The 26,322-nt window shown below is 43.2% G+C and overlaps 2 protein-coding genes across 4 annotated transcripts; both read left to right on the top strand.

The window, feature by feature from the left end:
- Positions 1-2,819: 2,819 nt before the first annotated feature.
- Positions 2,820-7,678, top strand: LOC129843490 (zinc finger protein OZF-like). The gene is made up of 3 exons (XM_055912232.1): positions 2,820-3,007; positions 4,997-5,176; positions 5,347-7,678. The coding sequence occupies exon 3, from the start codon at positions 5,423-5,425 to the stop codon at positions 6,890-6,892; it is 1,470 nt and encodes a 489-aa protein (XP_055768207.1). The 5' UTR covers positions 2,820-3,007; positions 4,997-5,176; positions 5,347-5,422; the 3' UTR covers positions 6,893-7,678.
- A 1,297-nt stretch (positions 7,679-8,975) lies between these two features.
- LOC129843493 (zinc finger and SCAN domain-containing protein 12-like) lies at positions 8,976-26,248 on the top strand. Of its 3 annotated transcripts, XM_055912240.1 has the most exons (4): positions 8,976-11,172; positions 13,661-13,745; positions 21,102-21,578; positions 21,782-26,248. In XM_055912240.1, exons 3-4 carry the CDS (start codon positions 21,176-21,178, stop codon positions 22,555-22,557), a joined length of 1,179 nt encoding a protein of 392 aa, XP_055768215.1. In that variant the 5' UTR covers positions 8,976-11,172; positions 13,661-13,745; positions 21,102-21,175; the 3' UTR covers positions 22,558-26,248. The 3 variants fall into 3 exon arrangements, with proteins under 3 accessions (XP_055768215.1, XP_055768216.1, XP_055768214.1); XM_055912241.1 differs by lacking the exon at positions 13,661-13,745 and having other exon boundaries at positions 21,167-21,578; XM_055912239.1 differs by lacking the exon at positions 13,661-13,745.
- Positions 26,249-26,322: the final 74 nt, after the last annotated feature.

Below are 26,322 nucleotides of genomic sequence, written 5' to 3'. Positions count from 1 at the left end.
GGAAGCGATCATTTCCTAATTTTGTGATGTTGACTTTGATGTCAATATTCCAGATAGTGTTACCATTCAGAAGATGGTGATTTCATAAAGCAGACTGGGAGGAAGTTTGGTGATCATTGCTTAAAGTCTGTTTGGACAGTTTGTCTTTAGCGAGTTTGGTTGATGTACACTACCGTTCAAAAGTTTGGGTTCACTTAGAAATGTCCTTGTTTTTGGCTGGCCTTCTAGGCAGAGATGCAAAGCAAAAGCCATATCTCAGACTGGCCAATAAAAATGTAATATTAAGATGGGCAAAATATCACAGACACTGGACAGAGGAACTCTGCCTAGAAGGACAGCATCCCGGAGTCGCCTCTTCACTGTTGACGTTGAGACTGGTGTTTTTCGGGTACTATTTAATGAAGCTGCTAGCCACGTCACGGCCACGTCGCGGACAACGACGTCTTGCTTCCAGACAAACTAAACACCTTCTTTGCCCGCTTCGAGGATAATAAAATGCCACCAATGTGACCCGCTACCAAGGACTGTGGGCTCTCCTTCTCCGTGGCAAACGTGAGTAATACATTTAAAAGTGTTAACCTTCGCAAGGCTGCCGACCCAGACAGAATCCCTAGCCGTGTCCTCAGAGCATGCGCAGACCAGCTGGCTGGTGTGTTTACGGACATATACAATTTCTCCCTATCCCAGTCAGCTGTCTCCACATGCTTCAAGATGGCCACCATTGTTCCTGTACCCAAGAATGCAAAGGTAACTGAACTAAATGACTATCGCCCCGCAGCACTCACTTCTGTCATCATGAAGTGCTTTGAGAGACTAGTCAAGCATCATATCATATCACCTCCACCTTACCTGTCACCCTAGACCCACTTCAATTTGCTTACCGCCCCTATAGGTCAACAGACGATGCAATTGGCACCACACTGCACACTGCCCTATCCCATCAGGACAAGAGGAATACCTATGTAAGAATGCTGTTCATTGACTATAGCTGAGCATTCAACACCATAGTACCCTCATCATTAAGCTTGAGGACCTGGGTCTCAACCCCGCCCTGTACGATGGGGTACTGGACTTCCTGGCGGGCCGCCCCCCAGGTGGTGAAGGTAGAAAACAACATCTCCACTTCGCTGATCCTCAACACTGGGGCCCCACAAGGGTGCGTGCTCAGCCCCCTCCTGTACTCCCTGTTCACCCATGACTGCGTGGTCATGCACGCCTCCAACTCAATCATCAAGTTTGCAGACGACACTACAGTGGTAGGCTTGATTACCAACAACGGCGAGACAGCCTACAGGGAGGAGGTGAGGGCTCAGCGCCTCTTCAACCTCAGGAGGCTGAAGAACTGTGTCTTGTCACCTAAAACCCTCACAAACATTTACAGATGCACAATTGAGAGCACCTTGTCGGGCTGTATCACCGCCTGGTACGGTAACTGCACCGCCCACAACCGCAGGGCTCTCCAGAGGGTGGTGCGGACTGCACAACGCATCCCCGTGGGCAAACTACCTGCCCTCCAGGACACCTACAGCACCCAATGTCACAGGAAGGTAAAAAAAATCATCAAGGACAACTACCCGGTTGTATATATTGTATTCTATACTATCTATTGCATCTTGCCTATACCGCTCTGACATTGCTCATCCATATATTTATATATTTTTATTCCTTACTTAGATTTGTTTGTATTAGGTATTTGTTGTGGAATTGTTAGATATTACTTGTTAGATATCGCTGCACTGTAAGAACTAGAAGCACAAGCATTTTGCTACACTCGCAATAACATCTGCTAACCATGTTTATTATATTAATACAATTTTATTTTATTTTATTAGCAACACAGGTGTGAGATTTTAAATGCTTATGTTAATGTGTATAAGAAAAGAGATACTGTTGACTCTTCTTTGGATGTCGATTTGAGACGTGTTCAGGCCTTAACAGGCTGTGGATATACAGCCCCAGGTCAGGATCAGTTGATTTTACCAGAAAATCAACATCTGTATGTGCCTTACTAGTGGAGGCAGGTGAGATGCCTTTTGGATATACGGCGTAAAGTTTTTATTATACTATGCTCATATTTTCTGTCTGAATTGAATAGTTTAGAATTTGGTAAATCTAATAGGAGTGACCCACTATTGGTGGTATTCATGTTATTATGGAGAATTAAGAGAATGGGTGTATTAGTGAGATTCTGCTGGGTCCCAACACATTTGGGTGTGGAAGGAAATGAGATTCTAGACCAGTTAGCCAAAAGAGTTTTGAAATGAGGTATAATTGATATTAATGTTCCACTGGGTAGAGGTGAGACCAAATGTAAGATCAGAGACATTTTGATAGATGTGTGACAGAAGAGATGGGACTCTGAGCCCAAGGGCCGGCATTCATATGCCCTCCAAAGAAAGGTTGTGGACCAAGATGAAAAGGAAGAGGTGGTGTTTGCTCGATTGCGCTTTGGACATTGTACATTGAACTCGTCATTACATCTGTTTTGCAAGCATGTGAATGGTTTGTGTCTCGAGTGTACGGTCGATGAAACAATGGAGTATGTGTTGTTATATTGTTGTAAGTGTGTTTAAGAGAGGGACAGATTGAAATATAGGGTCATTGAGGTTGGATGAGGTTGGAAGAGATTTTGGGGATGTGGGAGGGTCTATTAGAAGTTAGTAGGCTCTTTTTTATTTTCTCAGAAATACTGAGTTAGGTAGGAGGATTTAGAAATGTTGTAAACCGTGATTTATCACACACTCCAGCACAGTAGGTGGCGGCATGCACCTTTAACGTTGGTTTGCGACCGCCATTACATAATCGAAGAAGTGGCCATAGGAAAGCGGAAGTCACGTCGCTTCCGGCCTACTCTAGCGATTCTTCACCAAATATTCTGTGCTGGGCATACTTTATACTCTCGATCTATAAAGTACATCGATAAACTGACCTCAGAGCAACGACAATCCAATCTCAACGAAAGTAATGGTCATCCCGTGGAAACGTTGGACTTGGCCTTCTACCTCTGGTGAGTTAGCATGCTATCGTTAGCTAACCAGCTAGCTGTAAGTTAAATAGGCAGCGCCAACTCAATGAATATGTGTGGTAAACTTATGTGACTTTGCTGGACGCGTCTTTATTGAATAGTGGAAGGTTTATTTGTGTCTTAATCAAGTAAAGTTAACGTTTTTTAAATGTTGTATTATACACGTATGATAATAATGTTCTAGAGACGATTTGATGAATTACGTCACGAAATGAGATGCGTACCCTTAAAATGGTTCCCTCCAGACAACTTTTTAGATATTAGAACATGGCTACACAGAATACAGTAGATGGTATTATATAAATAACATCTATGGTCCTCTCTTTATAACAACCTAAAATACTGCCTAAAACACCCTAAAATACTGGATACATTCAGTAACATAATTAGAATATTCATGGTCAATTTGGGGTAGGTGTTGCTCAATATTAGACTAAAGGAGTCTAACGTTACTCAATAGTCCAGGAACCTTACATCTTCTGTTTTTAAAGGGTGAATTGGCTCTGGGAGCCAAAAAGAGCCTAATACTACATATAAATGTGAATCGATGCTCAATTGCCGAACGGTTCTAGAAACATAAATCTCTCCACTTTCATATCACATCAAAATAATTTCACAAATGCGAAATACACACTTACTGTTTAAACCGGTTACGTTTGTGGCTTCCGTCTTCCCGTTTACACACAGGTGTTCGGAGATGCATATAGCTAATTAGCGCATGTAGTCCACGCTGTCTTCCGTATGTTTTCTGTAAACACATGCTGTGGCGATATGGCCGTGTGGGAACACAAACCCTATAAAGGTGTGCTTCAATTTAACCTTTTTATTTTTTATTTTATTATTTCTCGCTAAAATGAAAGATAAGGTCCTTATGCTTCCAAAACCTTACCGCAAGTGTTGTGTGTTAATGTTCAGACCAAGCATCGGGGCTATTAACAAAACTCCCCTGTACAGAAGATGCCTTCATCCAATTACTCTTATGTGTAATGCAACTGAGAGTCAGGATCAAGGGCTAGGGTAGGTGCAACTAAGACCCCAAAAATGACAAGGGTTTCAGTAGGAGGACTAACTGGTGTCTCCAAGTGGCCACACACCTCTTCAATGTGTGCTCAGTTACTAAGTCATCTCATTGCACTTTGACTCAACGAAAGGCCATCATCTTCAAGGTGTTTTTTTTTTAAAGCTTTCCTAGCTTTGCCATTGAGGAACTGAAGCAAGCACTTGTAGTTTTTTTTGGTTTGGAACCCAGCCCTGCATCTCCATCTTCACCCTGCATCTCCAAGATGCTTATATAAATGACATCAGAACGGTATTTATTCTAATCCTTCACGTCTCAGAACACATCGAGTCCTCTTAATCTACAGCATTCCCCTTACTCAGACGACACAATGCGCAGGTAGCCTAGTGGTTAGAGCGTTGGACTAGTAACCGGAAGGTTGCAAGATCGAATCCCCGAGCTGACAAGGTAAAAATCTGTCTTTTCTCCCAAGGCAGTTCCTAGGCCGTCATTGAAAATAAGAATTTGTTCTTAACTGACTTGCCTAGTTTATAAAGGTAACATTTAAAAAAATTAGCAGGAGGGATGGGGGTAAGATCTTGTTGTGTGTGTGTGGTGCTCACGTTTTATAGCGTCTATCAGTTGAACCTCATACAGCGCTGAGCTCTGACATCATGTATAGAATGTTACTGTACAGCCACTGCGTTCCAATGTATTCCCTTATCAGTGACCTAATCTGCCATTTTCAACCCGTTTACGGGCTACAGTGTAAAGTGTTGAAATCAATAGCCTCTAAATATAAATGTTATATAAACATACAATCTACATAAAAAGCATCCATTGATATTACAACAGCATGTTGGTTTCACATCAAAAGTTGAAATGCTGTGGAAATATTCAATCGGTAACGTGTGATCAGTAAGCATCAAAGTATTGGATGTATATATTTTGACACTATATTTCTTCTACTACAGGTCATCAAAAGTGTATGGACTTCCTGCTGCCTTCTTCTACAGGTCATCTAAAGTGTATGGACTTCCTGCTGTATTCTACTACAGGTCATCTAAAGTGTATGGACTTCCTGCTGTCTTCTACTACAGGTCATCTAAAGTGTATGGACTTCCTGCTGTCTTCTACTACAGGTCATCTAAAGTGTATGGGCTTCCTGCTGTCTTCTACTACAGTTCATCTAAAGTGTATGGACATCCTGCTGTCTTCTACAGTTAATTTACTTCCTGCTGTCTTATATTACAGGTCATCTAAAGTGTATGGGCTTCCTGCTGTCTTCTACAGTTAATTTACTTCCTGCTGTCTTCTATTACAGGTCATCTAAAGTGTATGGACGTCCTGCTCTCTTTCCATTGACTGCATTGCCGTTGTTGCCACATGAGCAGGACAACATGAGTCGAAAGAGGGACAAGCTGTTGGATGGACTGGAACAGAGTTTATACACTCTAACCAAGGACAACTTATGTTACCTGTGCGTTCGTTGTGGAATAGGCTCCAAGGATAGGTTCAAAGGTAAAGAAAACAGTGAACGCACGCTGCGGCGTCAAATCATGGAGGAAATCTGGGAAAATGAGGATTCAAAGTCTTGGTTACTCCAACTGAAAGAGGACATCCGAGGTGTACAGGAGGATGCTAGACATGTAACCATGAGCTCCAGTGCATCGAGCAGCGTGTCCTCGAGTCCCAGCCAGTCTGATGGTGATGGGGACGCTGCAGACTGCCATGAAGCTGGGAAGCCTCGACAGTTGGAAGTGACTCAGCGAACACACACTGGACAGAATCCTTACAGCTGTAATCAGTGTGGGAAGACATTCACTCAGTCAGGAAGCCTGGCAACTCATCTGAGAACACACACTGGAGAGAAACCTCATAGCTGTGATGTATGTGGGAAGACTTTTAACGTAGCCTTCAATCTGAACCGACACCAGCGAATACACACTGGAGAGAAACCCTACAGCTGTGAGAAGTGTGGGAAGAGCTTTTCTCAGTTAGGACTACTGGCCAGCCACCGTCGTTCGCACACAGGTGAGAAACCGTATGTCTGTGATCAGTGTGGGCAGAGCTTTGTCAATCCGGGATCCCTGTCAAAGCACAAGCGAAAACTACATGCAGGAGAGAAGCCTTATAGCTGTGCGGATTGTGGGAAGAGTTTCTTTGAATCACATACCCTGGCTAACCATCGGCGGACACACACAGGAGAGAAGCCTTATAGCTGTGATCTATGTGGGAAAAGTTTCGCTCTGTCAGGAACCCTGATTAAACATAAGCTGACTCATACAGGAGAGAAACCGTACTGTTGTGACCAGTGTGGGAAGAGCTTCCGTGAATCAGGAAGGTTGAAAGTTCACCAGAGAATGCACACTGGAGAGAAACCTTATGGCTGTGATCAATGTGGGAAGAAATTTGGTCATTCGCAACACCTGAAAGAACACCTGCGAACGCACACAGGAGAGAAGCCATTTAGCTGTGCTCAGTGTGAGAGGAAATTCACTCAACCACAACACCTGAAATCACACATGAGAACACACACTGGAGAGAAGCCGTTTGTCTGTGATCAGTGTGAGAAGAGATTCGCTCATTCACAACAATTCAAAGCACACATGCGAATGCACACTGGAGAGAAACCTCATATCTGCGATCAGTGTGAGAAGAAATTTGCTCATTCACAACACTTGAAGGATCACATGCGAACACACACAGGAGAGAAGCCATACATCTGTGGAGAGTGTGGAAAGAGCTTTGCTAGAACAGGAACATTGAAAGTGCACCAGAAATCACACGCAGCAGGTGAAGTGTGTACAGATCTGCCTCCCCAGCAGCAGTTCCAGAACCCTCAAATAAATCTGAACAGCCCAAAGTAACAGAACCCTCGATTAAACTCTGAACAGCACAAAGTTCCAGATCCATCTCCCTCCCCCGGGATCAGTTACAGAACCCTCCATAAACTCAGAAAAGTTCCGCTGCCGGACTCCTCTAGCACTAGGCAATTATGACACCTATCTGTTATATATATGCGGTAAAGAGGTCAATGGAACTCGACCAAAACTATAGAAATGCCATGGGGGAAAGATCCCGAATCTCCTCATGGTCACCTCACTATATGTTGAGGTAGAAATCAGAGTATAATGCTTGTATGGATGTCAACCCCCAACACATGTTCATGTCATCATCACCAAATCAACTGCATTATAGTAACAAAAGGACTTTGACTGCCATCAACGATTTGTGTATGCTACAAGCTCATGAGAACAGGAGTTAGCATTTTAGCAGTTACATCTTCTTAAAACAGGAAAAGGGACAACTTCAAAAATGTTATGCAGAGGAAACAGACAAATATATCGAAACCGGACTTCAGTAACCACTCTGTGGGCCTATTATATTACATAAATCATATAACTGATTTGACGAATATATCCACTTGGTTAGATCAGATGTGTTGAATGTGAGCCAATGACGACGTCACAGCGTCCTGAGTTCCATTGACCTCTTTTCCCTCATCTCTGCCTGAATCCAGCTCTACAGATTCTGAATTCAGTTTTAATAGATGAAATACTAACTTTTTATTGTTTTCCCCAATAGAAAATGTTTTTTTTTTTTTTAATTGAGGTGTGGTCAGAAATTGAATAAAATAGCCTCATGTACTTTTATCTGCTTTAAGATGACTTAAGACACTGTGTACAGAAACATTGGTTCATTCAAATCATTGAGTTACATGGAGTGTGCGTGACCTTTTATTGTTTTGACTCCTCAGTTCAGTCACAGTTAAATCTTGGTACCACACCTAATATTTATTAATGCATTTTATACTTGTACATTTCCCTATGTGAATCACACCGTTGTTGTAAAAGAACCACCTCATTCTATGTGAAGACTAGATACCTGTTAGAGATGACATCAACTACCACCACCCTGAGGCATATAACACAGAGAGAGAGAGAGAGTTCGGCCATGTTTTAGAACAGCTACCATGTTAATGCCTTTATTCAGCTATGGGAGAAGGAGGAGCTCTCAGAACGTTTAGACAGAACTACACTGGGAGAAGGAGGAGCTCTCAGAACGTTCAGACAGAACTACACTGGGAGAAGGAGGAGCTCTCAGAACGTTTAGACAGAACTACACTGGGAGAAGGAGGAGCTCTCAGAACGTTCAGACAGAACTACACTGGGAGAAGGAGGAGCTCTCAGAACGTTTAGACAGAACTACACTGGGAGAAGGAGGAGCTCTCAGAACGTTTAGACAGAACTACACTGGGAGAAGGAGGAGCTCTCAGAACGTTCAGACAGAACTACACTGGGAGAAGGAGGAGCTCTCAGAACGTTCAGACAGAACTACACTGGGAGAAGGAGGAGCTCTCAGAACGTTCAGACAGAACTACACTGGGAGAAGGAGGAGCTCTCAGAACGTTTAGACAGAACTACACTGGGAGAAGGAGGAGCTCTCAGAACGTTCAGACAGAACTACACTGGGAGAAGGAGGAGCTCTCAGAACGTTCAGACAGAACTACACTGGGAGAAGGAGGAGCTCTCAGAACGTTCAGACAGAACTACACTGGGAGAAGGAGGAGCTCTCAGAACGTTCAGACAGAACTACACTGGGAGAAGGAGGAGCTCTCAGAACGTTTAGACAGAACTACACTGGGAGAAGGAGCTCTCAGAACGTTCAGACAGAACTACACTGGGAGAAGGAGGAGCTCTCAGAACGTTTAGACAGAACTACACTGGGAGAAGGAGGAGCTCTCAGAACGTTCAGACAGAACTACACTGGGAGAAGGAGGAGCTCTCAGAACGTTCAGACAGAACTACACTGGGAGAAGGAGGAGCTCCCAGAACGTTCAGACAGAACTACACTGGGAGAAGGAGGAGCTCTCAGAACGTTCAGACAGAACTACACTGGGAGAAGGAGGAGCTCTCAGAACGTTCAGACAGAACTACACTGGGAGAAGGAGGAGCTCTCAGAACGTTCAGACAGAACTACACTGGGAGAAGGAGGAGCTCTCAGAACGTTTAGACAGAACTACACTGGGAGAAGGAGGAGCTCTCAGAACGTTCAGACAGAACTACACTGGGAGAAGGAGGAGCTCTCAGAACGTTCAGACAGAACTACACTGGGAGAAGGAGGAGCTCTCAGAACGTTCAGACAGAACTACACTGGGAGAAGGAGGAGCTCTCAGAACGTTCAGACAGAACTACACTGGGAGAAGGAGGAGCTCTCAGAACGTTCAGACAGAACTACACTGGGAGAAGGAGGAGCTCTCAGAACGTTCAGACAGAACTGCACTGGACCAACTCAACAGTACAGTAATACGGCTCTGACACCACCCAGTCCCCCCTTTTTATTTATTCTTATCATTAATGCCCATGACATTTATACATGTACATTACTTTTGTTAATAGCACAGTTCTTGTTAAGTTCTCTTGGTAGAGATGTTACCTTAAAAGGTAACAGGCTTATCCTGTTTTAGGTCAGTGAGTTGGCTTTTATGAAACAGCTAAATTGTTTATTTGACACTTTGCCAAATTAAATCTCTTCAAATGCAATAGTGTCCAAATTAAAATAGCCAAAAAAAGGGCGCTAAAACATGATGCAATAGATCTTCGGGCTCCACTGGGAAGAGGTGAGGCTAAATGTAAGATCAGAGCCTTTTTGATAGATCTGGAAGAGAGTGTTACTAGGTCAACGGGGGAATGTCCTCCTAGGGCTTATTCAGATTATTTTGGTGTGTCCTCTGGGGCAGAAGAAGTGTGCTTTGCGCCTCAAAAAGACATTTGAATGTAATGTTTTGTGCACGGATTTCCAACGCAGGGTGCCTGTCAACGAGGTTATCTCTAGGGTTGCGCATGCAGATTATTAATTCTTATTTAACTAGGCAAGTCAGTTAAGAACAAATTCTTATTTTCAATGACAGCCTAGGAACAGAAGGTTTAACAGTGCCTTGTTCAGGGGCAGAACGACAGATTTTTACCTTGTCAGCTCGGGGATTCGATCTTGCAACCTTTTGGTTATTAGTTCAAAGCTCTAACCACTAGGCTACCCAGCCGAGGAAGTAGGTGAAGTGATTGGTGCACGTCAACTGACGGGTATGGTGGATGGAGTAAGGAAATTGACTTCATCCATACTACTGTTCTTCGATGAAAAGTCTCTCCCTTCTCATGTAAAGTTAGGATTTGTGATATATCCTGTAAGAGCTTTTGTGCACAAACCCCTCTAGTGTCATAAATGCAAAAAGATTTGGTCACGTGTCAAGTGTATGCAAACGGGAAGAATATCGTATGCCAGCTGAGGTAATGCTACAACTGTAAAGGGCGAACATTCACCTTCATTTCCCGGATTGTCCAGTTAGGGGGAAGGAGTCAGAGGTGGCAAGAGTGAGGGATGTCCAGTGTGTCTCCTATCTGGAGGCGGTGAGAAGAGTGGAAGGGGCGAGTGGCGTTGAAGACGCAATGGTAATAGAGCCTGCACCAGTGAATGTTTCTCGGCAACCAAGGGATCCTGATATATTGCACGTGAAAAAGTTGGTCTTTGTAGCATTTAGTGCCTCCTCATAAACTACGCAAGACATAACAAAGAAGAAATCAGAGAACATTTTAGTCATTGTTAGGGCATACAGAACGTTCTTTTGTGACTCTGGAGTTTACAGCCGAGGCCTTGCAAGAAATCCTATCACAGAATGTTCTGTCCTCACAGGCCACTGAGCCGTTGTCAGGATGTGACTTGAATTGGACTGTGACAGACGGAGTAGGATAGGTTTTTAATGTTTATTTTCCAACAATTGAGTTTTTTTCCTTCTATCGTTTACCACTCGTACAGTAGGTGGCGGCATGCACCTAACACTTGTTTGCGGACCGCCATAACGTCGAAGAAGAAGAACAACAACAATGCCAGTCAAAGCGGAAGTTGCTACCTTGCAAGAGAGTAGCTGAAACGTTCGTGCTTGTAGCCTACTATAAATATATCCTATTTTCAATCTCCAAAATGCAACAGCCACAGGACAACTTTGTTTGAAAGTCATAAAGGATCATTAGCCCAAACCGACGAGATAAAGCTAGCTAGCTACCTCATTTTCCACGTGGAAAAAAAGGAGGACAGGGACTTGCTAGCTACGTTAGCTTGCTAGCTAGCTGGCTTTTCTACAAGGAATTTGGTGAGTTAAATAGCTAGCTTCTGTTCAACAACAGCTGTAGGTGGATTAATATTTTTGTGCACTTAAGAGCGACGAATGTTGACAGTCTAGATATGACGATATCGTCAATAATTCCAGTTTAGTGGTTCGTGAACAAACACGGCAGTGTAGGCCCGGCCCTGGCCATTCTGCCGCCCTAGACGAGACGACAACAAAAAAGCCGCCCTCCAAAACTAGAATAGTGTAGTCAGTGTCTGCGTGGTACCGTTTGTAAAACATACATTTCCATTGTGTTATTAGTCCTGATTCCTGTGACTAATCATTTTGGCTGTTTAAGCTCTGAATATCAGCTACCCAATTTTTATCAGTGAGCCTATTTGCAATGAGTCAATCTATTTACACAGCAGGAAATGCTCAACTATTGTATTTTTTTTGCTCTGATCAGTTCGTCAAAAACCATTAAGGAATATAAACTTGTAATCACTGATTATCATGATTTAGCCCGCAGGGTGGGACTCCTGGACAGCAGGTGTGGGTAGCCTGATTTTTAGGATGTAGTATTTGTTAAAATGTCATTCACACTGAATAGCTTTTTTTATTGCCTCAATTTTGTTTAGACTATTTGATCGGAGAAGCGTGCATGCATGATGTAAAAAGTGTGTTTCACGACATTGTCATAGATTTATGTAGATTATTTTTTGACGGAACGTTGATGGAGCGCCATAGCGGTGCATCTCTCTAACAGCACAATGGAGAAGCACGGACCAGCTAAATATTTGGCGAAAATAATTTATTAGTTTGTCTGCCACCAGTAAGAATCATAAATCTGGATGTCATTAGGTGAATGCACCAATTTGTAAGTCGCTCTGGATAAGAGCGTCTGCTAAATTACTTAAATGTAATGTAAATGTAAATAAATTACTCATTATAAATCTTAAAATGTGTCAGTTTCACAACTAAGCCGCATAAAACAGATCTTCGATGTCCCAATACCATGGCAACGGGTTTGAGCTATTATACGAAACAACAATAGATGCATCAATTCGTTCTTTTAAGTATAAGTTATGATGTAAAATTCTCTCCGGAAATAATTCTCAGTGTATATATGGAGTTTTGAACAGACAGACCGGTGCAGAGTCTGCCATGCGGACACAGAATCAATAGCGTGTCTCTTTGGTATTGTCCTTTAGGGCTGGGCAGTTTGGCTCAATAGCGTGTCTCTTTGGTACTGTCCTTTAGGGCTGGGCAGTATGGCTCAATAGCGTGTCTCTTTGGTCCTGTCCTTTAGGGCTGGGTGATATGGCTCAATAGCGTGTCTCTTTGGTACTGTACTTTAGGGCTGGGTGATATGGCTCAATAGCGTGTCTCTTTGGCACTGTCCTTTAGGGCTGGGTGATATGGCTCAATAGCGTGTCTCTTTGGTACTGTCCTTTAGGGCTGGGCAGTATGGCTCAATAGCGTGTCTCTTTGGTCCTGTCCTTAAGGGTTGGGCAGTATGGCTCAATAGCATGTCTCTTTGGTCCTGTCCTTTAGGGCTGGGTGATATGGCTCAATACTCATATCTCCATTTATGTTCAAATTTATTGGCGATTTACGATTTATCTTGATATTTTGAAATGTTATTCTCCAAATAAGTGTTGTTGTATAATGTTCAAGGTAAAATACACTGCATTTAAAAACGGTCAGCAATCATCTAATCAATCCCGAGCTTGTGAAATTATACCAAGACTGAATATATGCCTTCGACAACCATAAGACCCACTAATCATTTAATCAATATATATATATATATATATATATATATTTTTTTTTTTTTTTGCTATCACTGATCTGGCTTTCAGGTCTGTCTATACAAATTCCCTTTTTTGTTATAACTTTAGCTTGAACCATGCACATTCACTAATAATGTAGCAGGCATTATAGAACATTAACACTGGTCTCATAAACAATCTCTCCAGCACAAAGCCCACGTGCTAGTAGTGAGTAGCCAGCTCATATTTATATTTACAGGTTTTGAATCTATTTGCTAACAAGGCAGAACAGTTGAATTGTTATGAACACAGCCTTTCAGTCAGTCTCCAGCTGTTTGAACAGCATGCTAGCCTGTCCACTTTGTTCACATGTTGAAATCAAGTGGCCTACCTTCTCTCAGAATGAGAACGATTTGCCAATTCCTTATATAATTGTTTTATTCTTATTGCACATTCATAAAACACAGACTAAACAGCGAGTATAAGTCTTTATTTGACTGAAATGCTGCTAGCGGTACGTGGTACTGTAAAGCGCTCGCGACAAAATGAGCAGTTTTGCATCTGTTTTAGTAGTGTCTGATCTGCTTGAAATGTGAGGAGTTGTAACACAAACAGGGTTAGAGAGGTCAACTTCCCCTCTATCACAGTAACATAATAGTGTCTGATCTGCTTGAAATGTGAGGAGTTGTAACACGAACAGGGTTAGAGAGGTCAACTTTTCCTCTATCACAGTAACATAATGTCTCCATGTGTTTCAGTGTCCATATGACCGAGTGTTGGACCAAACAGCGAGTTGGAACTGCTTTGTCAGCGACGAAGAAGTGATCTCTCATCTTTGTTGTTGTGAGTGGGAGGGACTTGGGAGAAAGAGGTCCAGAGAGAGGTTTCACTCTCGACCAAAATAAGCCCAATGTGTTTCTATGTGCTTATTTTGAACCTAAGCTTGTCGCCTGTCTTCACTTTGGGACAACAACTCCTGTTGTTAGGGAGGAGACGTGAGCATTTCGTCATTATATACAGATATCTGATGTAAATGGGGAAAGTGCACACAGTAGAGAAGGACCAAAAAGACAGGATGAGAACAAGAGGACATGAACTTGATTCTGCAATACAGGCACTTGTAATCTTTCGCAGAAACATACATTAGAATAAATACAATTTAATGTGATATATCGCCCAGCCCTACTGTCCAGTAGGTGTGTAGTTTCTGGAGTCAGGTTCAGGAATAATATCAGGGTGTTGTTGGACCTGCTCACTGTGTTGCTGGGAGACTTGAAGGACCACCGTCAGTCAACAGGAAATATCATTGTGCTCTTGGGTTAAATGTTTATTTTTTGGGGACGTTTGGTCAGAAATATTGCAGATGGCGGGGTTCAAGTCCCTAGTGAGACACCATGGGAGAATGGAAGGATATATTGCGAGAGGAAATGGTAGAAGGATGATTTACTGGGAAAGGTTGGTTCTGATGCTGTCTGAAGGGTGGAATTAATTATTGTTGGAAAAATTATATACGCAAGTGTACAGTATAAATGTTTGAGGTCCTCCAATCGGATGTGAGGGTGGGGTTATTTAGATCCTCCAATCAGGGGTGAGGGTAAGGATGGGATTATGGATGTCCTCCAATCAGGGGTGGGGGTGGGAATGGGATTATTGTATGTTTTATATTTAGCTATTTATGTTTTGTGTTTCATGCTGTGACCGGTGTCTGCTGGTCCTGGTAGATTCATGCTGTGACCGGTGTCTGCTGGTCCTGGTAGATTCATGCTGTGACCGGTGTCTGCTGGTCCTGGTAGATTCATGCTGTGAGCGTTGTGTCTTCTGGTCCTGGTAGATTCATGCTGTGACCGGTGTGTCTGCTGGTCCTGGTAGATTCATGCTGTGAGTGGTGTGACTTCTGGTCCTGGTAGATTCATGCTGTGAGTTGTGTGTCTTCTGGTCCTGGTAGATTCATGCTGTGAGTGGTGTGTCTTCTGGTCCTGATAGATTCATGCTGTGACCGGTGTGACTTCTGGTCCTGGTAGATTCATGCTGTGAGTGGTGTCTTCTGGTCCTGGTAGATTCAGGCTGTGAGAGGTGTGTCTGCTGGTCCTGGTAGATTCATGCTGTGAGCGGTGTGTCTGCTGGTCCTGGTAGATTCATGCTGTGAGTGGTGTCTTCTGGTCCTGGTAGATTCATGCTGTGAGTGGTGTCTTCTGGTCCTGGTAGATTCATGCTGTGAGTGGTGTCTTCTGGTCCTGGTAGATTCATGCTGTGAGTGGTGTGACTGCTGGTCCTGGTAGTTTCATGCTGTGAGTGGTGTGTCTACTGGTCCTGGTGTAACGGATGTGAAATGGCTAGCTAGTTAGCGGTGGTGCGAGCTAGCAGCCTTTCAGTCGGTTACGTCACTCGCTTTGAGACCTTGAAGTAGTGGTTCCCCTTGCACTGTAAGGTCCGCGGCTTTTGTGGAGCGATGGGTAACGACGCTTCGTGGGTGACTGTTGTTGATGTGTGCAGAGGGTCCCTGGTTCGCGCCCGGGTCGGGGCGAGGGGGACGGTCTAAAGTTATACTGTTACACTGGTAGATTCATGCTGTGAGTGGTGTGTCTGCTGGTCCTGGTAGATTCATGCTGTGAGCGGTGTGTCTGCTGGTCCTGGTAGATTCATGCTGTGACCGGTGTGTCTGCTGGTCCTGGTAGATTCATGCTGTGAGAGGTGTGACTGCTGGTCCTGGTAGATTCATGCTGTGAGAGGTGTGACTGCTGGTCCTGGTAGATTCATGCTGTGACCGGTGTGTCTGCTGGTCCTGGTAGATTCATGCTGTGAGTGGTGTGTCTGCTGGTCCTGGTAGATTCATGCTGTGAGAGGTGTGTCTGCTGGTCCTGGTAGATTCATGCTGTGAGCGGTGTGACTGCTGGTCCTGGTAGATTCATGCTGTGAGTGGTGTGTCTGCTGGTCCTGGTAGATTCATGCTGTGAGCGGTGTGACTGCTGGTCCTGGTAGATTCATGCTGTGAGTGGTGTGTCTGCTGGTCCTGGTAGATTCATGCTGTGACCGGTGTGTCTGCTTGTCCTGGTAGTTATGGGTGCGCTCACATCCATGCCCGCCTGGGCGTACCAAGTCCCGCCCTTGAAAAATCCCTTTGGGCCTGGGCGGGACCTTGCCGATGTCTCTGGGCGAGTGGGGGCACGAGCACCCACTGACCAGAGCACCCACTGACCAGAGCACCCACTGACCAGAGCACCCACTGACCAGAGCACCCACTGACCAGAGCACCCTCTGACCAGAGCACCCTCTGACCAGAGCACCCTCTGACCAGAACACCCACTGACCAGAGCACCGTCTGACCAGAACACCCACTGACCAGAACACCCACTGACCAGAACACCCACTGACCAGAACACCCACTGACCAGAACACCCACTGACCAGAACACCCACTGACCAGAACACCCACTGACCAGAACACCCACTGACCAGAACACCCTCTGACCAGAACACCCTCTGACCCTCTGATGTGTGCAGCCATTTGTATTGTTGTTTTAAAGAAAATAAGAAAATCTATCTACATACAGTATCAGTCAAAAGTTTAGACACACCTACCCATTCCAGGGTTTTTCTTTATTTTGACAATTTTTTTCTACATTATAGAATAATGGTGAAGTCATCAAAACTATGAAATAACACATATGGAATTATGTAGTAACCAAAAAGGTGTTAAACAAATCAATAGTCAAAATAAAGAAAAACCCTTGCATGAGTAGGTGTTTTTAAACTTTTGACTGGTACTGTGTAAGAAAAATGGGCACTGCTTATCATGGGGTGACTTCAGCGCTCACTTAAATAGCCCATATGCCACTTGGGTGACAGAAAATGTCATTGTTTTTGGGCAGAATTATGTGAGCTGTTATGTGTTGTTGGAGGTGCGTCTTGTTCAGTTTAGCTCAGAATATACCGCCTTCATCAATTAGCCACACTTGTCGACCGCCTAATCCTGGCTAATGGGGCTGGGACCGACTATTACCCCCAAAAGTTCCCGCCCAACTTTGTCGGTGAACGTTAGTCTGATAATGACCTGTTTTAAAAAGACGATTAGCTCAAATCAACCATACAGTTCAATTTGCATGTCGCCTTTAAACTACGTTCTGAATAGCTGCAAAAATAGCAGCAGAGTTTTGTAATTGATTTGGTTGCGGCCATGTTGAAATGACGTCATTAGTCGAGATCTGAGTTCCCTTCTTTAGATCAGGAGACTGATAGCCCCAAGACGCTAATGTTAAGCAAGACAAACTCATTTGCACGATTTCACTAAATATCATCAATATCATTTTGGTGGGTAAATTAGAGCTTGTTTTGTGAAAACAAATCGTATTTTGTTGGCCTCTGGTACATTTTAAAGCCAGATTATATTTTCTATTTGCAACTATCAGGGAATAACTCTGATCACATTTTTTTCACACGTTTTACAGTGTTAATTTCATCAACTGTTGTATGATATGAGATAAAACACAGGAACATTTTTATTCTGCACTGGGCCTTTAAAGGATTTCTGTAAGAGTAGAGCAATGTAGGTATGAATTGAACAATCAAAACACATTTTATTTGTCACGTGGCAATTACAACTGGTGTAGACTTTAATTTAAAAATAAAATAGTAACATGAGGAATAAAATACAATACACAAGAATTGCGCTATATACAGGGAGTACCAGATCGATGTGGAGCTATATACAGGAAGTACCAGATCAATGTGGAGCTATATACAGGGAGTACCAGATCAATGTGCAGCTATATACAGGGAGTACCAGATCAATGTGGAGCTATATACAGGGAGTACCAGTACCACATCAATGTGGAGCTATATACAGGAAGTACCAGATCAATGTGGAGCTATATACAGGGAGTACCAGATCAATGTGCAGCTATATACAGGGAGTACCAGATCAATGTGGAGCTATATACAGGGAGTACCAGTACCACATCAATGTGGAGCTATATACAGGAAGTACCAGATCAATGTGGAGCTATATACAGGGAGTACCAGATCAATGTGGAGCTATATACAGGGAGTACCAGTACCAGATCAATGTGGAGCTATATACAGGGAGTACCAGTACCAGATCAATGTGGAGCTATATACAGGGAGTACCAGATCGATGTGGAGCTATATACAGGGAGTACCAGATCAATGTGGAGCTATATACAGGGAGTACCAGATCAATGTGGAGCTATATACAGGGAGTACCAGATCAATGTGGAGCTATATACAGGGAGTACCAGTACCAGATCAATGTGGAGCTATAAACAGGGAGTACCAGATCAATGTGGAGCTATATACAGGGAGTACCAGTACCACATCAATGTGGAGCTATATACAGGGAGTACCAGATCGATGTGGAGCTATATACAGGGAGTACCAGATCAATGTGGAGCTATATACAGGGAGTACCAGATCAATGTGGAGCTATATACAGGGAGTACCAGATCAATGTGGAGCTATATACAGGGAGTACCAGTACCAGATCAATGTGGAGCTATAAACAGGGAGTACCAGATCAATGTGGAGCTATATACAGGGAGTACCAGTACCACATCAATGTGGAGCTATATACAGGGAGTACCAGATCAATGTGGAGCTATATACAGGGAGTACCAGATCAATGTGGAGCTATATACAGGGAGTACCAGATCAATGTGGAGCTATATACAGGGAGTACCAGATCAATGTGGAGCTATATACAGGGAGTACCAGATCAATGTGGAGCTATATACAGGGAGTACCAGATCAATGTGGAGCTATATACAGGGAGTACCAGTACCAGATCAATGTGGAGCTATATACAGGGAGTACCAGTACCAGATCAATGTGGAGCTATATACAGGGAGTACCAGTACCAGATCAATGTGGAGCTATATACAGGGAGTACCAGTACCAGATCAATGTGGAGCTATATACAGGGAGTACCAGATCAATGTGGAGCTATATACAGGGAGTACCAGATCAATGTGGAGCTATATACAGGGAGTACCAGATCAATGTGGAGCTATATACAGGGAGTACCAGATCAATGTGGAGCTATATACAGGGAGTACCAGTACCAGATCAATGTGGAGCTATAAACAGGGAGTACCAGATCAATGTGGAGCTATATACAGGGAGTACCAGTACCACATCAATGTGGAGCTATATACAGGGAGTACCAGATCAATGTGGAGCTATATACAGGGAGTACCAGATCAATGTGGAGCTATATACAGGGAGTACCAGATCAATGTGGAGCTATATACAGGGAGTACCAGATCAATGTGGAGCTATATACAGGGAGTACCAGATCAATGTGGAGCTATATACAGGGAGTACCAGATCAATGTGGAGCTCCAGAAGACAGCTGGCGTGTGCTGTGTGGAGGCATCAACTCGTGTACTCTGCTCCAGAAGTTGTGACTCGTGGGATTATGGTGGTGCTTGAATGAACGGCCAATCATATTGCTCAACTACAAATAGCATGACATTTACGTGTGTAGTCTTCAAAGGTAGACTGCGTCAGAGCAGGAAAATGTTGAACTGGAATGCAAAAATGAGCGGAGAAGTTACTGGCCCTGTCGTGCGAGTGACTGATGAGATCCACTGGCCTGACTGACACGTTTTTTACGGGCCCAGCGTTCATGTCGGGCCCGGCACGCAAAATAAAATGTATGATTGTGCCATAAAACAACAGGCCAAGTGTTAGCAGGTGGGCTACAGTCATTGGACCGTATCCCCAACGCTATAGACCACGTCTCGTTAATGAATCATTAATCAGAGGTTTTAAGTGTCCAAATTCATCAATATGCTGAAATTAGTTGTGATTTTGTTGAAGACCAAGACATTCCTCTCTACACACACACACGACACACACACGTCACACACACACACACACACACATCACACTTGTTCAGATTACTTGTATTTTGCTAAAATACTACCTTTTTTAAAAAAGGACTTGGACTTCCTGCTGTCTTCTTCTACTACAGGTCATCTAAAGTGTATGGACTTCCTGCTATCTTCTTCTTCTACAGGTCATCTAAAGTGTATGGACTTCCTGCTGTCTTCTTCTTCTACAGGTCATCTAAAGTGTATGGACTTCCTGCTGTCTTCTTCTTCTACAGGTCATCTAAAGTGTATGGACTTCCTGCTGTCTTCTTCTTCTACAGGTCATCTAAAGTGTATGGACTTCCTGCTGTCTTCTTCTTCTACAGGTCATCTAAAGTGTATGGACTTCCTGCTGTCTTCTTCTTCTACAGGTCATCTAAAGTGTATGGACTTCATGCTGTCTTCTTCTACTACAGGTCATCTAAAGTGTATGGACTTCCTTCCGTCTTCTTCTTCTACAGGTCATCTAAAGTGTATAGACTTCCTGCTGTCTTCTTCTTCTACGGGTCATCTAAAGTGTATGGACCTCCTGCTGTCTTCTTCTACTACAGGTCATCTAAAGTGTATGGACTTCCTGCCGTCTTCTTCTACTACAGGTCATCTAAAGTGTATGGACTTCCTGCTGTCTTCTTCTTCTACAGGTCATCTAAAGTGTATGGAATTCATGCTGTCTTCTTCTACTACAGGTCATCTAAAGTGTATGGACTTCCTGCCGTCTTCTTCTACTACAGGTCATCTAAAGTGTATGGAATTCATGCTGTCTTCTTCTACTACAGGTCATCTAAAGTGTATGGACTTCCTGCCGTCTTCTTCTACTACAGGTCATCTAAAGTGTATGGACTTCCTGCTGTCTTCTTCTTCTACAGGTCATCTAAAGTGTATGGAATTCATGCTGTCTTCTTCTACTACAGGTCATCTAAAGTGTATGGACTTCCTGCCGTCTTCTTCTACTACAGGTCATCTAAAGTGTATGGACTAACTGCTGTCTTCTTCTTCTACAGGTCATCTAAAGTGTATGGGCTTCCTGCTGTCTTCTTCTACTACAGGTCATCTAAAGTGTATGGACTTCCTGCCGTCTTCTTCTACTACAGGTCATCTAAAGTGTATGGACTTCCTTCCGTCTTCTTCTTCTACAGGTCATCTAAAGTGTATAGACTTCCTGCTGTCTTCTTCTTCTACGGGTCATCTAAAGTGTATGGAATTCATGCTGTCTTCTACTACAGGTCATCTAAAGTGTATGGACTTCCTGCCGTCTTCTTCTACTACAGGTCATCTAAAGTGTATGGACTAACTGCTGTCTTCTTCTTCTACAGGTCATCTAAAGTGTATGGGCTTCCTGCTGTCTTGCCATTGACGGCATTGTCATTGTTCCCACCAGCAGGACAACATGAGTGGAGAGAAGGAAGCATTGCTGGAAGAAATTGAACAGAGTTTACACCCTCTAACGGAGGATCATTTACGATACCTGTGTAACCGCTGTGGAATAGATGGCTCCCAAGTTACAGGAAAGAACCATCGCTCGTTGCGACGTAAAATCATGGAGGAAATGTGGGTAAATGCAGATTCGGTCAAATCGGAGGAGCAGGGAATGTCTTGGTTACTCCGACTGAAAGATGACATCAGAAAGATACAGGAAGAATCTAGTGTGGCACCCATGAGTCCCAGCCAGTCTGATGATGATGATGATGATGATGATGATGATGATGCTACAGACTGCGATGAAGAATGGAACGTGGAGAACAATGATGAAGAGGGAGATTCAGATTCGATGTCATCAAGTAGGAACAATGGTGTGTATTAGACTACAGTCTGCTTCTGTAACAGTTCATTGATTGGTAAATATTTATTTATTGAGCCATATTTCCTGAACGTAACTATTCAGTGTTGTATAGCAGCTCATCTGTGTTGGATGGGGAAGATACTTAAACACTAGTTCATTGTGAAATACTTTGGTACATGTGAGGAACCTTAACTTCATGTCTTTGTTTCACAGGGGACAACCCTAACGGTCGCTCGCTCAGTGGGAGGGTCTTATCATCTGGGAAGACTCCAGGGTTGAAAGAGATCCAGCGACCTTATAGCTGTGATGTATGTGAGAAAAGTTTCCCACATTTAGGAGACCTAAAGAGACACCAGAGAATACACACAGGAGAGAAACCATATGGCTGTGATCAATGTGGGAAGAGTTTCCGTCAGCCAGGGCAACTGACTAAACACAAGGTAATACACACTGGAGAGAAATCTTTTCGCTGTGATCAATGTGGGAAGAGTTTTGCTCGAGCAGATTCCAGGACTGAACACAAGCGAACACACACAGGATGGAAATCTTATGTCTGTGATCAATGTGGGAAGAGTTTCACTACCTTAGGAGCACTGACTATACACCAGAGAATTCACACAGGAGAGAAACCTTATGTCTGTGCTGTATGTGAAAAGAGTTTCCGTCAGTCAGGACAACTGACTATACACAAGCGAACACACACAGGAGAGAAACCATATAATTGTGATCAATGTGAGAAGAGTTTTGCTGAAGCTGGTTCCCTGACTGAACACAAACGAACACATACAGGAGAGAAACCATATGTCTGTGATCAATGTGGGAAGAGTTTCACTACCTTAGGAACACTGACTATACACCAGAGAATTCACACAGGAGAGAAACCATATGTCTGTACTGTATGTGGAAAGGGTTTCCGTCAAACGGTACAACTGACAAGGCACAAGAGAACACACACGGGAGATAAATCTTATAGAAGCTTTGATCAATGAGGGGATTCGATCATCTCGCCTGGGTTGCCTCGGTACGAAGTGTTTGCATCTGGTGAAAGGTGGATTGCGTTCGTTTTGGAACCAGGAAAGCCCATGGCAAAGTCGGCTCAAAACAAAAGTGACATAGATTTAAGCTCGTGAAGTAATGACTGTGATTCTTTTTTTTTTTCAAAAGCAAGAAGTGATTGCTTTTGATAAAATCATCTTATCTGCCTTCTCAATGAAAACTCATTTGATGTTTTATGGAGAAGATATGTATGTTTCTGATGCACCGTGGTGGCTTGTTGACAACATGACCGAGCGATGCAGATTACTGTTACATTTCAGAAGGGCGCTCCTCCAACGCTTTCGCCCGTTTTACGTCACGGGCCATAGACGGGGGGGGGGGCGTGGCTTAGCATGATCCAATCCGCCCACTGACTTTACACAAGCTAACACACACACTGGAGAGAAGCCTTTCCAATGCTCTGTGTGGATAGAGTTACACCAACATAAGGCTTTTTTGAAATCTCAGGAGAGAAACCAAACCTCTGTGCTATATGTGGAAACAGTTTTCCGTCAGGCATTACACAACTGACTAGACACATGCTAACACACAGGGGAGAGGGCTGTGATCAATGAGGGAAGAGTTTTGCTCGAGCGGATTACCTGACTGATACTCACAGTTGAAGATGCATCAGCGAACACACACTGGAGAGAGAGACATTATAGATGTGTGGTCTGCTGTGAGTTTAGTTTATTAGGATCCCCATTTAGCCACAGGATTTTGGATCCCCATTCTTCACGGTTTTGGTACCGTGAATAAACTCCGTGGTGTGTCTGCTGGGGTATCTACAGTGTATTTGGAAAGTATTCAGACCCCGGGGGAGAAGGACCTTGGCCAGGGCGGTGACCAAGAACACGATGGTCACTCTGACAGAGCTCCTCAGTTCCTCTGTGGAGATGGGAGAACCTTCTAGAAGGACAACCATCTCTGCACTACTCCACCAATCAGGCCTTTATGGTAGAGTGTCCAGATGGAAGCCACTCCTCAGTAAAAGGCACATGACAGCCCGCTTAGAGTTTGCCAAAAGGCACCTAAAGGACTCTTAGACCATGAGAAACAAGCATCATGCTGTGGGGATGTTTTTCAGCAGCAGGGACTGGGAGACTAGTCAGGATCGAGGGAAACATGAACGGAGCAAGGTACAGAGAGATCCTTGATAAAAACCTGCTCCGGACCTCAGACTGGGGCGATGGTTCATCTTCCAACAGGACAATGACCCTAAGCACACAGCCAAGACGACGCAGAAGTGGCTTCGGGACAAGTCTCTGAATGTCCTTGAGTGGCCCAGCCAGAGACCGGACTTGAACCCGATCTAACATCTCTGGAGAGACCTGAAAATAGCTGTGCAGCGACGCTCCCCAGCCAACCTGACAGAGCTTGAGAGGATCTGCAGAGAAGAATGGGGGAAACTCTCCAAATACAAGTTGGTGTCATACCCAAGAAAACTCAAGGCTGTAATCGCTGCCAAAGGTGCTTCAAAAAAAGTACTGATTTAAAGGGTCTGAATAGTTATGTAAATATGTCATTTTTTAAACTTTATTTGTATACATTTGCAACAACAACAAAAAATTAAATTATCAGGTTTTCTTTCATCATGGGGTATTGAGTGTAGATTGATGATAAACAATTTAATCAATTTTAGAATAAGGCCGTAACGTAACAACGTGGAATAAATCAAGGGAACAGAATACTTCCTGTTCTGAAGTGTAATTACAAATACATTATACAAGTGGTGAATTCAACACACAAATATTTCTGAAGACAAGAAGTAGTCCATTTCTCCTCAACTCTCAACCATACAAGACTATCATCCATGTTGTTGATGTTAGTTATATATGCGTGTAGTTAAAGGGCAAGGCGTGCTGCTTTATTTTGAGCCAGGTTTGCTGGGTCTTTTCTGCACCTGATCATATGAGTAGACAGTCATCAAGATGGGACAAGACCAGAGTCTGGACAACTAGTACAGTTGATCTTTGTGTCAGAAACACAGAACATATTTTTATAACAGACACACCTCTCTCCATCTTCACAACAACTTAGTCAATATGACTAGACCATGTTAACTTCTCCCCATCTAAACAACAACTTAGTCAATATGACTAGACCATGTTAACTTCTCCCCATCTTCACAACAACTTAGTCAATATGACTAGACCATGTTAACTTCTCTCCATCTTCACAACAACTCAGTCAATATGACTTGACCATGTTAACTTCTCTCCATCTTCACAACAACTCAGTCAATATGACTTGACCATGTTAACTTCTCCCCATCTTCACAACAACTTAGTCAATATGACTAGACCATGTTAACTTCTCTCCATCTTCACAACAACTCAGTCAATATGACTTGACCATGTTAACTTCTCCCCATCTTCACAACAACTCAGTCAATATGACTTGACCATGTTAACTTCTCTCCATCTTCACAACAACTCAGTCAATATGACTTGACCATGTTAACTTCTCTCCATCTTCACAACAACTCAGTCAATATGTCTTGACCATGTTAACTTCTCCCCATCTTCACAACAACTCAGTCAATATGACTTGACCATGTTAACTTCTCTCCATCTACACAACAACTTAGTCAATATGACTTGACCATGTTAACTTCTCTCCATCTTCACAACAACTCAGTCAATATAACTTGACCATGTTAACTTCTCCCCATCTTCACAACAACTTAGTCAATATGACTTGACCATGTTAACTTCTCTCCATCTTCACAACAACTTAGTCAATATGACTTGACCATGTTAACTTCTCTCCATCTTCACAACAACTTAGTCAATATGACTTGACCATGTTAACTTCTCTCCATCTTCACAACAACTTAGTCAATATGACTTGACCATGTTAACTTCTCTCCATCTTCACAACAACTTAGTCAATATGACTTGACCATGTTAACTTCTCTCCATCTTCACAACAACTCAGTCAATATGACTTGACCATGTTAACTTCTCTCCATCTTCACAACAACTTAGTCAATATGACTTGACCATGTTAACTTCAACTTGTTCAATGGATACACACCCTTCACGCAACAACCCCAGTTGAGGTTTAGGTCTAAGAGAGAAAGGTTTGAGCCAAACACAATGCTTTTAGATGTATTTAAGTCCAGTGTATTCTGTAAGTCCTTGCTAAGAGTCTCCGTGAGCTCCCTGGCTGTTGGTGCTGATGTGTGGAGTCTGCAGTCGTCAGCAATACATCGTCATTTTAGCTTCTTGTAAGAGAAATGGCAAATCATTTGTAAACATAGAGAAGAAGTAAGGTGTGTTGGTTTGATGGCATGTTGAGGGTTTCACTCTGTGAGGGGTTATATTTACTTTACGACCTACTGTTAGTGCTTTCATCTTAAGATGGCGGAGAGACAGTCACTTTAAAAACGGGTTCATATTGTGGGCTCATATTGTCAATTAAAATGATGTTATAATGTAGAATGTTTTGCCAATGTTATAAGGTACAGTTTTCATGTTGGAATTTAATGTTATAGGTAGGAGTTTTCATGTTGTAATTCAATCGGTAGAGTTCATGTTTTTAATTCAATGTAATTAAAATTTAACGCATATGTGCTTTTAGTTTAATACATGCCACTGTATTTTTTGCTTTTAATGAGAATAAATACGAAGCTCCTATGAACTTTGGCATTCTTTTTTTCCCACTTATTCTTCAGAGAACAACTAAAAATGCAACAAGTTTTACCTGAAGTAAGA

The sequence above is a fragment of the Salvelinus fontinalis genome, unplaced genomic scaffold (assembly GCF_029448725.1).
Source record: "Salvelinus fontinalis isolate EN_2023a unplaced genomic scaffold, ASM2944872v1 scaffold_0144, whole genome shotgun sequence".
Classification (NCBI taxonomy): Eukaryota; Metazoa; Chordata; class Actinopteri; order Salmoniformes; family Salmonidae; genus Salvelinus; species Salvelinus fontinalis.
The sequence above is the reverse complement of the archived record's forward strand: the minus strand, read 5'-3'. Positions and strand labels throughout refer to the sequence as shown.